The sequence below is a fragment of the Vigna angularis genome, chromosome 10, assembly GCF_016808095.1.
Source record: "Vigna angularis cultivar LongXiaoDou No.4 chromosome 10, ASM1680809v1, whole genome shotgun sequence".
Taxonomy (NCBI): Eukaryota; Viridiplantae; Streptophyta; class Magnoliopsida; order Fabales; family Fabaceae; genus Vigna; species Vigna angularis.
In genome coordinates this window covers 19,808,363-19,821,987 of record NC_068979.1, presented here as the reverse complement: position 1 = coordinate 19,821,987, position 13,625 = coordinate 19,808,363, and the positions used below count along the sequence as shown (strand labels likewise).

General features: G+C 33.3%; 2 protein-coding genes across 3 annotated transcripts; one reads left to right on the top strand and one right to left on the bottom strand.

Annotated features, from left to right (window-relative positions):
• Window positions 1-5,664: 5,664 nt before the first annotated feature.
• LOC108335979 (cysteine-rich receptor-like protein kinase 2) lies at window positions 5,665-9,385 on the top strand. Its single transcript, XM_017572231.2, has 7 exons — window positions 5,665-6,912; window positions 7,047-7,160; window positions 7,596-7,735; window positions 7,812-8,022; window positions 8,154-8,388; window positions 8,519-8,669; window positions 8,801-9,385. The coding sequence occupies exons 1-7, from the start codon at window positions 6,153-6,155 to the stop codon at window positions 9,134-9,136; spliced, it is 1,947 nt and encodes a 648-aa protein (XP_017427720.1). The 5' UTR covers window positions 5,665-6,152; the 3' UTR covers window positions 9,137-9,385.
• A 375-nt stretch (window positions 9,386-9,760) lies between these two features.
• Window positions 9,761-13,371, bottom strand: LOC108335286 (2-phytyl-1,4-beta-naphthoquinone methyltransferase, chloroplastic). Of its 2 annotated transcripts, none has more exons than XM_052869252.1 (8): window positions 13,128-13,371; window positions 12,984-13,048; window positions 12,809-12,881; window positions 12,302-12,390; window positions 11,950-12,083; window positions 11,803-11,864; window positions 11,351-11,450; window positions 9,761-9,934 (listed from the first exon to the last, which is right to left on the bottom strand). In XM_052869252.1, exons 1-8 carry the CDS (start codon window positions 13,230-13,232, stop codon window positions 9,834-9,836), a joined length of 729 nt encoding a protein of 242 aa, XP_052725212.1. In that variant the 5' UTR covers window positions 13,233-13,371; the 3' UTR covers window positions 9,761-9,833. The 2 variants fall into 2 exon arrangements, with proteins under 2 accessions (XP_052725212.1, XP_017426755.1); XM_017571266.2 differs by having other exon boundaries at window positions 12,791-12,881; window positions 13,128-13,369.
• Window positions 13,372-13,625: the final 254 nt, after the last annotated feature.

The window sequence follows — 13,625 nt, the reverse complement described above, 5'->3', positions numbered from 1 at the left end:
TGCATGGCTCCTATGTCATGCAACAAAGATTCCAATCTATTATCTAACACAGAACCACAACTTAAACTCATCATATCCCAATCCTTTTACTACACTGACTACAAGAAAGTAGCTCCACATGGCTGGGTCAAACGATAAAGTTGTACTCTCCCCCTCATACTTAAATTTCCTCTCATTTATGAACTTTTCACTGCGGTGGAATACAACTTCAAAATGTTCCTCCATAACGTAAAAAACTTATATTTAACATATAAAATAATAACATAACGACGACAACCAAAATTAATAAAAATTTAAACCACAACCCACTGAAAAAGAGAATCCAACAACACTTTAAAAATGGAGAACCACATTGCAATCAACAATGAAACAAGAATGACCATGCAACATTATCGGACAACCATAAAAGGACAAAATCAACGAACAATTAAATGAAAAGCCCATTTACTAACCTCAACACGTGATTCACCTCGAACACCTTCGCAACTGCCTTCCACATGATTCACTACCAACAAGTTGTCGATTCCACCGAAAAAACATCGATAGATCACACCAAATTTCTAAAACGAACCTTCATTCACAACTAATTTCTCACCACGTTTCCTATTTTCCCCTAATTTCCAACCACAACAACCAAGCCACGAAAAACCCTATTTTCCCCAAATTTTCCTAATTTCGCACGCACTCAACAAATCCCTAAGTTTTAATAACCTTTTCCTAAATAAAACACTATGTTTTTTTATTAAATTTAACTTATTCAAAACTGTAAATAAAAAAAATTCACCTAAGGCAACCAAACTCTGCCACGTAATTAAAAATTGCTCAGTCATCAAACCACGACACAAATTTTTTTAACACCGTCCAACCCACTTAATGACAAGGTCCAAATTGAGTCAATTTTTCATAAAAAGGGACCTAATTAAGATCAATTAAAATACGAGAACCTATTTGAGATGATTCTGCGTAAATAAGGACGTCCGAAATTATTAAACCTTTTCTAAATATGAGTATATGTACACCCAAGTTAATTTTAATTTAATTAAATTATTTTGAAATGAATAAATTTCAAATCAATATAAATAAAAACATTATTAGTTTAAACTTATTTTATTTAATTGATAGGGGAATTTCACGTTTGTTAGAAATTTACAAAGTTAGTTTGACTCCCATTCATATAATTAGTCAATACATCTTCCCTTTGATGATTAGTTTTTGTTTTTACATTCATAAATACTCATCAAATAAATTTTTATGTTGTTTTCACTAGTGCAGAAAAGGCCTTTAACATCACCTTTTAGATGTCCGACTCTCGAATATCCAACGTAAAAAATGACTAGTGGCATTTTTCGTAAATAAAACAACCATATAAACGTCTGTTCTGGAGGGAACAAACGTCTAAAGCCATATAGACATCTGATATGGGGGAACAAACTTCTATATACTCATTTTTGAAATCTAAAAAGTCATTTTTTGACTCCATTTAGACGTCAGATCCCGCCAATCCGACTTCTAAAGCCATATAGATGTCTGATGTGAGGGGAACATACTTCTATATACTCATTTTTGAAGTCTAAAAAGTCATTTTTTAACTCCATTTAGACGTCAGATCCCGCAAATCTGACTTCTACAGCCATATAGACGTCCGATATGGGGGGAATCGACTTCTATATACTCATTTTTTAAATCTAAAAAGTCAATTTTTAACTCCATTTAGACGTCAAATTCCGCCAATCCGACTTCTACAGCCATATAAATGTCCGATGTGGGGGAAACCGACTTTTATATACTCATTTTTGAAATCTAAAAAGTTACTTTTTAACTCCATTTAGACGTCAGGTCCCGCCAATCCGACTTCTACAGCCATATAGACGTCCGATGTGGGGGGAACCGACTTCTATATACTCATTTTTTAAATCCAAAAAGTCACTTTTTAACTCCATTTAGATGTCAGATTCCGCCAATCCGACTTCTACAGCCATATAGACGTCCGATATGGGGAAAACAGACTTTTATATACTCATTTTTTAAATCTAAAAAGTTACTTTTTAACTCCATTTAGACGTCAGATCCCGCCAATCCGACTTCTACAGCCATATAAACGTTCGATGTGGGGGGAACCGACTTCTATATACTCATTTTTGAAATCTAAAATGTCATCTTTTAACTCCATTTAGACGTCAGATCCTGCCAATCCGGCTTCTAAAGCCATATAAACGTCTGATGTGGGCGAAAACGACTTCTATATGGCTGCATTGAAACACCGCGAACGCGAGGCAGCAGTTACGCGCACTTAATGTTCATCATCTTCCTCGCGTTCTATAAGGGTTACGCTTTTCAAGTTCGTTTTCTCACTTTTGCACCGTTTTAAATTAATTTTACTCTGATTACATCACTCTTTGATGCATTATCTTTTATTTGAACCGATTAAAATGCGTTTTCGTTGGGTTTGGTGCAGTTTTGCTTGTGTCCTTGGGCGGTGTTCTTGGGCAGCGATTTCTTGTGTTTTGCACTCCTCCAATTCTCTCCATTACGTTTTTAAAACCATTTAATACAAAAAAAAAACGTACAATACATTCTGTTCAACTAAAATATTTTGTTGTAAACTCGAATCACCATAAGCTAGGAGCAACCCGGGAGGCCTCAAGCGGAAAAAGATCCAATCAAATACGACAATGTTTTAGACGTCTGATCTATAGTGTTAAACGTCTATATAAACGTCTGATCTGTATGTATCGGACGTCTATATAGACGTCTGACTTATTGGGTCTGACGTCTCATTAACATCACCCATATAGACGTTAGATAGAGATTAGACGTTAAAAGCCCAAAATAACATACGTCTAGAGCTCTTTCTATATATATATATATATATATATATATATATATATATATATATATATATATATATATATATATATATATATATATATATATATATATATATATATATATATATATATATATCCTCATCTTTAATATGAATTAATAGCAATTTTGTGTTTATAATTGTAATATGATTTCATATATATTTATTTATTTGTTATTCAACATATTCTTTATGTTTTTAAAAACATTCAATATGATTTTTCTGGTAGATCTATGTTGAGGTTGTTTAAATAATAATAATAATAATAAAAACAAAGTTTGATAATATAATTACTCTTTTTACATGCTTATGATTTATTTCTAGGAACAAAATGGAAGAAATGATATTAATGTTAATTTAATAAATAGAAAAGGAAACATTAGATAATTATAAATATAAATATAAGAATTAAAAATTCTATTAAATAATTTAAAAAATTCCACGTTATTAAAATCCAAAAATCCATTGAGAAGTGAACATTGGGGTTGGGTAAACATAAAAGATGCCTTCTTTTCCAAATAAAGAATTAGAGTCATTGTTATTGTTTGTATTTGACTATTTTTAGATGATTGAGAACGAAAAATTTGACACTAATAATTCATAAACAAGTTTATATAAAAGATTATAATATCACTTTCAACAAACTTATAAGGTATTCTACTTATATATTAATTATATTACTTATTTTCATAACGTGAAACTTTCAATTTATTTTAAACACTTAACATCTATCACTAGTTCTATAGTTGACTTCCTTTGTCCTTTTAATGACCAAGAAATTAAGTGCTTCTGTGAGCAAATACAGTGAAATGCATGGAAGTTTCTCCTCACTATTAATTCCAAAACCCTACACGTTAAGTTTTTTTTTTTTTTTTCAGATTAAAAGTTATGGTTCATATCACTTACTCTACTACAATAATTTCAGACAATTTTCTATATTTTCTTCCACAAGAGTTGGTAGAAATGAGATTGTTCATATAATATTATATAGGATTAGAATCAGACATTTGTGTTACATCAACATTTGTTTCTAAACTAAAAAATAGTTTCAAAAACGTAGAAATATGTTTTTTAAATGAAGAAACTGAACATAAAAAATAGATTAAATTGCAGGGCAAGATGGTAAGTTCAGTGTATATTGACGACTTCCAAAAATGTAGAACGATTCAAAGGTACGATGTTACCACGCAGCTACATTTGATTACACTATTGGTTTTCTTGCATAGACTACTCGTATCGTTGTCATACTCTGTTTTATTTCCACTGATTCAATTTTCTCTCTCTGCATACCAAAAGACTTCCAATTTTCAAACTTACATTTCTCACTTTTTGTCTCAACTTTCGTTGACCTGTCTCTTCGTTAAATCCTCCCATTCTCTCACACCACCAACTTCAATTTCACTTCCCATTTTCCAGTGCTTCTTCTTCTATGCAGACCGACCGAATCATAGGTAAGTAACAATTTCCTCTGAAATTCTGTTCCAACCTTTCGTATTTTTATGTTTAACAGCACTTGCTTCGAGTTCTTGTATAACAAACTAAGCGACATGAACAACGAGAGTTATTTTTGGTTCATTCTTGTTTTTTTGGTTTTCTTCAGACTGTGTTGTTGATCACTGGTTTGGTTCGTGTGGGCTGATATGAATGGTTGTTGACACGTGTGGGGTCCGTAATAAATGGGTTAGGTTTTGTTGTGGGGGAAGTTTTCGTTCCAATAAATACCCACTTTTTTTTTCTTTAGTGTTAATCCGTTTCTTTTTAAAATAATAATAAAATTATATTTATTTAAGTTATTTTTAATAAATAAGTATATTTTTATTGTATTTATCTTTTTTTCTTCATATTTTTCTTATTTTCTAGTAACCGAGCAAAAAATAGAAGTTTTTATTTTTATAAACAGATAACATAGAAAGGAAGTCCATACAGAGATAAATGTTCGTTCTTTTTTTTCGATTCTTAGTAAAACCTACAAGAAATTTGATAATTTTTTTCATATATATAACCAATTGATATTTTTTTAATGATAATAAAATCATAAGCAATTAAATAAATAATTGTCTACTCGTTATTTTAGTACTCAAAATCTATCTAACTGTTTTTAATACATTTTTTTTCATAAGTTAAATTAGGATATCAAGATCTAATTGAACAAACATAATTTAGTGTTTCCTAATTTATTATAATCATATTGGTTGAGTTTAAGATATAATTATGGAGAAAGTTAAAGGTATCAGTTTTAAATTGATATATATATATATATATATATATATATATATATATATATATATATATATATATATATATATATATATATATATTATTGTGGAGAAAGTTAGATAAGATTATCTTTATATTCTCTTCTCACTTTTTTTTTCTAATCATTTATTTGAAAATCAATTTTATGTGATTCATTAATGAATTTCTCCTTCAAATCTATAAATTTGAAAAAAAAAATTGCTAAGCAAACGTCTTAAAAAACATAAACAGCTGTCATAAGTTTTGTCATATTCTTTTCCTATTTTCGTCACCTTCAATCTCATACTCTGTCTGTGTTTCAGACCACCTCCACCAACTGTCTTAACAATTTTATTTTATTTTATTTAGCTGCATTTTTAAAAAGTTGATTAAAAAACGATTGTTAATAAATTATTACTATTAATTCAAAGTGGGGTCTTGGGGTGGAGTGGCTTCTATTCTGCTCCTCATTTTTCAAACTGTTGGTCCATATACATCAGCATCATTCATACGTCATGTAAGTGAGGGCAAGTTTAAAACTTTAGTTTTTTTTACATCTCTGTGATAAACATGGAAACAGAACCAAAATCTACCTTTCTAATGATGATTGCTGCCAAAGTAGCAGTACTTTCTTTCATTCTTTGAGAATTCGAGGATGCACAGAAAAGGGAAGTACGAACTTGAGATTCTGCCCTCTTCGGTTACTTCACGATTTTTTTCTTCCAAAGTCCCTCTGGGTCTTCAACTTGCCTTTCTTCTCAGGAACAGATAAGTTTTTGGAATTCAACCTCAGATTATGTGTGAAATTGTGATATAGTTGTTGAAACATGTTGTGAACATTTTAGCTTAAGCATTAACAATCTGTTGCGCCTGTTAGACAAACTTTATGTTTTTTTCTGATTCACTAAAAGAAGTTGTAAAGTTCGAACATGGAATGACTTTTTTTTTATCAGACATAGCTACACAGATATTCTAAACCCTCCCCTTTTTTTCCACAGTTTGTAGTGAATAGCTCACCAGAGAAATCTATTTTGATTGGATCGTCCTAAAAATGAAGAAAGTAGTCTCTCTCATCTCTTTATGCTACCTTGTTGTGATGAAGTTACTACTGCTATCAAAGACTGTTATAGCAGAACCAAGGGCCAAGACGGTCCTAGTAACATGTGGCAATGTACGAGAGCATAATTCTACTATATTTGTTCCCAATTTTGTTGCAACTATGGAGAAGATCAGTGATGAGATGCGGAAAACTGGCTTTGGCACAGCAGTTGTAGGGACAGGACCTGATACTAACTATGGCCTGGCCCAGTGTTATGGGGATCTTTCATTGCTTGACTGTGTATTGTGCTATGCTGAGGCACGTACTGTTCTTCCTCAGTGTTACCCTTATAATTCTGGTCGCATTTTCCTTGATGGGTGCTTCATGAGGGCTGGGAATTATAGTTTCTTTAATGAGTATACAGGACCAGGAGACAAAGCTGTATGTGGGAACACGACCAAGAAGAATTCAAGTTTTCAAGCAGCGGCAAAGCAAGCAGTTTTAAGAGCAGTTCAAGATGCACCCAACAACAAAGGATATGCTAGAGGGAATGTTGCTGTCGCAGGAACAACTAACCAATCTGTTTATGTTCTGGCGGATTGTTGGAGGACTTTGGACCAAAGGTCTTGCAAAGCATGTCTTGAGAATGCATATTTTTCCTTACAGGGATGCTTGCCCTGGTCAGAAGGGCGAGCACTCCACACCGGCTGCTTCATGAGGTACTCAGACACAGATTTTCTTAACAAGGAACAGGAAAATGGGAGTTCAAGAGGTAAATAAATTGTTGATTTCTTCACAATTCATAATTGACGAACAATCTGTGCTTGGATGCAGGATCCTGCATTGAAAAAATTTTAGAGAGTAATGGTGAATCTTGAGTATAGTTCATTTTGATTATTTGTGCAGGTAACGTGGTAGTAATAGTGGTTGCAGTAGTTAGTTCGGTGATTGTTTCGGTGGTTGGAGTAGCTATTGGAGTTTATATATGGAAACAAAGATACATTCAGAAGAAACGAAGAGGTAATTGTCTTATTTGTTAAGTACATTTATTAGCCTGAGAATGAGAAACCCAAATTTTATAATCATTTCCATTCCCCAACCGATAATGTCTAACTGTAATTTTTTGGTTTGATTAAATAGCCCTTTTGAGCCAAACCAGTTCGAGCTGAGCTAAGGTTTTCTCAGTGATTATTTTCTTTATTCAAAAATTTCAAACCTTGAGCCTTGCTTAGGAACAATTTAGTACCTTGTCACTTAGACTACCAGATATTGGTTGTTTCAGCTGCGTGTTTATAAGATAGGCCTTCTGCTCTCAAAGATAAATTTTGCTTATGAATTATTTTATCTATGAAGAGATTATTCACCTTGTCTATAAACAAATTGATGAAACATCACGTGATACCACTCAACTATTGAAGGATATTAAGCGATTCCAATGATCATTCTGGTTTCCAGGTTCAAATGATGCAGAAAAGTTAGCAAAATCTCTTCAGAACAAAAGCTTGAACTTCAAGTACTCTACATTGGACAAAGCTACTGAATCTTTTCATGAAAATAACAAGTTAGGGCAAGGAGGATTTGGAACAGTTTATAAAGTACTTCTCTTCTCTGAAGACAAATATCTATCCATCATTGTACAAATCAACGCATTCTTACAATTTGCTATTGCAGGGAGTTCTAGCTGATGGAAGAGAGATTGCTATCAAGAGGTTATATTTCAACAACAGACATAGGGCAGCAGATTTCTACAACGAAGTCAACATAATTAGTAGTGTGGAACACAAGAATCTGGTCAGACTGTTAGGATGCAGTTGTTCAGGACCTGAAAGCCTGCTTGTTTATGAATTCCTGCCCAATAAAAGTCTTGATCGCTTCATTTTTGGTAATTACGGAACTCATGCAGTAGGCTTGACTACCCTTTTCACCTATTCACCTCATTTTGATCACAAAGTGATTATAAATTTTTGGTAATTACGGAACTGAATTTAATATTTGTCAAGTTATACATGACAGATAAAAACAAGGGCAAAGAATTAAACTGGGAAAAGAGATTTGAAATTATCATCGGGACAGCCGAAGGATTAGTTTATCTGCACGAGAACTCTAAAACAAAGATAATTCACAGAGATATAAAAGCCAGCAACATCCTATTGGATGCAAAGTTTCGTGCTAAAATTGCAGATTTTGGTCTGGCCAGGTCCTTTCAAGAGGACAAGAGCCACATAAGTACAGCTATTGCAGGAACTTTGTAAGTATCTTTTCATAAATCACTGCCTAGTTTTGAAGAAATAATAGTACGAGGGAAAGAGCCAGGTGCTGTTGCAGAAAACTGAAGCAATATTTTATTTTTTGATAACCATTTACTCTTGGCCCTGCAGGGGGTATATGGCTCCTGAGTACCTAGCTCATGGTCAGTTAACAGAAAAGGCAGACGTGTATAGTTTTGGAGTGTTGCTGCTAGAGATGGTCACTGGTAGACAGAACAACAGGAGCATAGTATCGGAGTATTCAGACAGCTTAGTTACAGTGGTAAGTAGCAGATTCTTTGGTTGTTTCTTCTAATTGTTGCTCCTCTGTACGTTGATTATGGTTAACAAAATAAATAACTGACGAAATAATTTTGTTCTTCTGTTTACCCAAAAATATTCTGGCAATATCAGGCATGGAAGCATTTTCAGGCAGGGACTGCTGAACAATTATTTGATCCAAATATAGAGTTACAGGAAGACAACAACAGCGAGGTTAAGGATGAGATTTTAAGAGTGGTTCACATAGGACTTCTATGCACCCAAGAGGTCCCTTCGTTACGACCAATCATGTCAAAGACATTAAAGATGCTAACAAAGAAGGAGGAGAATCTAATTGCTCCTTCTAATCCACCCTTCCTAGATGAGAGTACCATGGAACTTCATGACACAAGTGCGGACCCATTTTATCCTCTTAATGCAGCTGATTCAGTGGCTACCATGTCCCATAGCTCTTTCTATCCCAGGTGACCACGAGAATGCAGAGAATCCCTACACACTGCATGTCTGCAGCATTGCTTGTGATTGGCAAATAACTTAGTCTGCCTCAGACCTATGACGCTTAAGGTTGCTCACCAAGCATCAGATGTTTTTCTATTTAGGATGCATACTTACGAAGAGATTTTAATCCAAATGTCCAATTTGGTTATGGGAAGCAAACAATGCATATTGTACAGTTCCATATTATAAGAATTATAGATTAATTTGATTTATGTGACAGCTCATAAATACTACTACTTTTGTGATATGATCATAAACAGGACATGAAGAGTTTAAAAAGTGACAAAAAGGCTTTCAAGTCCCTCGTCCTTTAGTTTTCTTTATCTATAAGCAATCTAATATCTCTTTAGTGTACTTTTAAATTTGAATATAAAAAGTGTTTTGCATTGCATTATTCCTTTAAGATAAGTATCAATTCCATATCATGTAAGATAAAAAAAAAAGATATTCTTTCTGATTTTAAAAAAATGAACTTTCTATGACCCAGCAGTTTGCCCAGGGCCCAAGCCCAAATAACTCAATTTTCTCCCAAAACTTGAGATAATGGATTTAATGGAGGGATGTACCATTTGAGAAAGATCATATGAAAATCTTACTGAAGCATTTATGGATTATGTTTTTACAACCTGAATACAAAAGGGTTAAAAAAAATACATAAATCCCATATCTAACGCTTAGCTACCAGACACCCCATGATGCCTCCACCAATCTCGTAATGTCTGGCATCAGAAAATCCTACTTCCAAGGCAAGTTTCTCCAATTCCTTTCCTGCATCACAGGAAGATTCTTAAATTAGACAATCAATCTTATCAACATAATTTATATGTCTCTAATCATCACAATTACAAACTACATAACAAGGAATGACAATCGTACCCCAACAAAATGAAAACTTGCAAGATTACAATGTTAAATGGACACAGGTGCAAAAATTGATGACTAAAGCACCCCACCACTCACCCGCATATAATATAGTATCAAGTATAGCATAACATATAGTCAGATGTGCTCATGTTGTGTAATAGAACAAAAGAAACTTTTATGCTTGTGCTTAGGACAGTTTACTAAACAAGCATCCATAATCCTAAGTAACCATTTCAATGTGAGGATCAATAAAACTGAAGCTGTTTGCAGAAGTCTCCAAAAGTTTGGAGGCTCCAAACTTGGGCCCACTTTTGAGAGTAAGATAGGTGAACTAAATTTAACGAGAATATCGTAAAATCTTGAGCTTAGAGGATTTTGGCAGCATTGCATCCTATCATGCCTTATGTTAATATGTTTATCTTTTTTTGTTCGTAGGAAAACTTTAACTCGTGACCTATCCTTCCCTCCATTACACTTGTACCATGAAATCAGCCTTTTAATTCTTAAGTGAGGTTTTTCAGTTGGCCAACAAGTTAAGTGAATCTGATATTGAGGCTATAACAATTACTATAGGAATGGGAATAAGCCAGGTAATTCATTGGGGCATATGAACTTTGTCCACATTTAAGCACATTAAGTAAGTTAGGCAGAACCTTTTTGAAAGCTTATTTGGCAAGAAAAGGTCAAGACTTTAGGCCATTAGAAAATCCACTTAGATTAGAACTAATAAACCAACCTATTTAAGCAGATGCAAATAATATAATATAATAGTTTTATTATTGTATTGAATTATAACCTTATGAAAATATATATCTATACACAAAGCCTTACGCCATTAGTCTATTTAAAAGTTTGTTTTTGACCTTTAAAAAGGCCCTGCTATAACATAGGCTTTTGGATAGGCTTTCAAGAAGTCACATTGTTAGAAAAAGTTAGGCCTTAAAAATATAAAAAATATTATATTTTAGGAAATATACCAGGCCTAATTTTAAGGAAAAGTATAGCCAGACCTCTCTCATTTCTACCACCTGATAGCTGATTAGACTGGATTGAATCTAAAGCTTTAAGTAATTCGCTCAGTCCAAATAAGTATGATGGATCCCAACCATTATAATATTCACAGAAACAAAGGCAAGCCATACGATTAAAATCCAAGTCACAGCCACACTAATGTCATTCTATAACCACTGAGAATATATCCTTTACAAAGAAAGTTTCTCAATATATCTCAAGTACTGAGAAGAAGAAACGGGCGAGACATACAATGTAAAAATCCTATAAAAAGTCTGATCTGATAAAAAAATTCATTTGAAGACAAACCTGTTAAAAATTCTCTTATTGAACTTTTAAGGTATATGTATTCCTCTGAAAGACCATAACCAGACGCAACAGGTACAACAACATTGTCAATCATCCATTCCTATCATAAGTAAATACGTGGGGTTACCTTCAGTGCACCACGAAATGAAACGGCAACAGCAAATTAAAAAAAAAAATTGTACGAATAAGATGTGGTAATATATGTTTAGACAAGTGGATTGAAATTTTTTCCCTAAATTTAGCAGTACCAAAGATGATTTTCATCGGTCCTATCCTGTCAAAAGCATTGCTGAAAAGAATGAATGCATTTTTCTTTCACCTTGCTTTTTAGTCTAAAGCCAAACCTTTCGATTTACTGAAAAGATCAGAAATACTAGTCCAAAATGAAGGAGCATTGATGTGCCGATTATTATTAGATCCTATATAAAGCAACAAGTGAGACTGAGATATACCGTAATTGCAGAAGTTAGTGACTCATTGCTTTTATTAAAGTCCAGTATAGACACTGTAGAGTCTGGAAAGCAAAATAAACCATAAAATGTATCAAATTTCATATAAACATCAATTATCACGTTAATGGATAGAGATACAAAACCTACCGGCTTTTAGGACACGGAAAATTTCCTGCATTGCCTTATGTTTATCAACCACATTTCGAAGACCATAGCCCATAGTGATAGCATCAAACCAACCATCCATAAATGGCAAGTCAAGTGCATCACCTTCAAGCCACCTACGATGCAACAAACCATTACTACCTTCCCACAGCATCAATGATACTAATATACAACACAAACATAATAAGAACTCTACTATACACACTGCTAATATCTTTATTCTACACCAAAAGTTCTTCTGAAGGTTCAAAAATAGAAAGAATTTAAAATTATATTAAAAAAATCCCCAGGTTATAATTAATGTCTGCATACTGCAAAATTTACCCATGCTCACTCAATATTCGTGAAGCACTTCTTTGAAAGCAATTGTTGCCGGGATGAAGCAATCGATAACTGATCCTTCGAGAAATCAAGACCAATGACCTGCACCGCAAAACATTTGATGTACCCTAATTTCACTATAAAATTCAAATGCTATAACAATAGGAATAATTGATTAAAATATACTTTTACTTACAATGTAAGTTTTTTTTTAAAATTGGAGACCAAAATTGTTAATTTAGAAGTGTGTGTATAAAATAAATATATATATATATATATATATATATATATATATATATATATATAAAATAAATAAACTCTGCAAGTATATGCAGTCTTCCCTATATCTTTTCCAAAATATTTATTTTAACTTAGTCTATGATTTTATAAAGAAATCAATTTTTTTTTAATGTTTTTCCTCTCCCTCTCTCTCTCTCAGGAATCCAAAGCCCTTGCTATTCGTAGGAAAGCAACTGAAATATGTGAAACTAAAATCAAACACCTTGCCATCACAGCCTACTTTGTCGGACAAGAGAAATGACAAATCCCCACTTCCGCAGCACACATCCAACACACGATCTCCCAATTTCGCACTGTGTCCAAATTCATACAAACACCCAATTAAGAAATGAAAATACAATTGTTACAATATTTTGAAGAAACTGCCGAGGCTAAAAACGAAGAAAGAGGAATACCCAGTCCACGACACCGCCATTCGCTTCCAAATCCGGTGTTGCCCAAGGCTCAGCAAGTCATTCAGCTGTTCAAAAACATACAGAGAAACAGCGTAAGTTATAAATTAGCTAATAGAAGAAAGGAAGAAAAGAATAGTGGCGCACGTTATCATAGACAGGAGCAATGCGATTAAACAGCGCCCGGCGCTCGTTGGTGCACCGAACCAATGTTGGTCGGAAAATGGAAGAAGAAGGGACTAACGTGGCCATGTACTTCAATTCGAATTCACATCCCAAAATATTTCATATATGCATATTTGTACCAGTTGCGATTACACAACAGCTGTACCACGCTTCGTGGGCCGACCCATGACCCAAAACTTGCCTTTCACGATGTCTAACCTATCTTTTTGTTTTTGGTTTTTCTTATAGTAATATAATTCAGGTGACAATGCGACCTTATGGACAAAGATATTTTTGACAAAAAAAAAATTATAATATATATTGATTCATTATTTATTTATTATAATATTTACATTAGATGAAAAAATAAGATGTATATAGTATTAAAATATTATAAAAAAAATGTGTTAACCTCCACCACATCACTTATTATTGAAAAAGAGATTGTTCTACTACTTCGGAAGTACCAAAGGATTAGTT

Excerpts from the sequence above, each read along its gene's own strand:
- LOC108335979 (XM_017572231.2), top strand. The coding sequence starts at position 6,153 with ATGAAGAAAGTAGTCTCTCTCATCTCTTTATGCTACCTTGTTGTGATG. Across the intron at positions 6,913-7,046 it reads GGAAAATGGGAGTTCAAGAG|GTAACGTGGTAGTAATAGTG; the intron begins GTAAATAAATTG and ends TTATTTGTGCAG. Across the intron at positions 7,736-7,811 it reads GATTTGGAACAGTTTATAAA|GGAGTTCTAGCTGATGGAAG; the intron begins GTACTTCTCTTC and ends TTGCTATTGCAG.
- LOC108335286 (XM_017571266.2), bottom strand. The coding sequence starts at position 13,232 with ATGGCCACGTTAGTCCCTTCTTCTTCCATTTTCCGACCAACATTGGTT. Across the intron at positions 13,049-13,127 it reads TTGCTCCTGTCTATGATAAC|CTGAATGACTTGCTGAGCCT; the intron begins GTGCGCCACTAT and ends GTTTTTGAACAG. Across the intron at positions 12,391-12,790 it reads AAGTAGGCTGTGATGGCAAG|GTCATTGGTCTTGATTTCTC; the intron begins GTGTTTGATTTT and ends TTTGCGGTGCAG.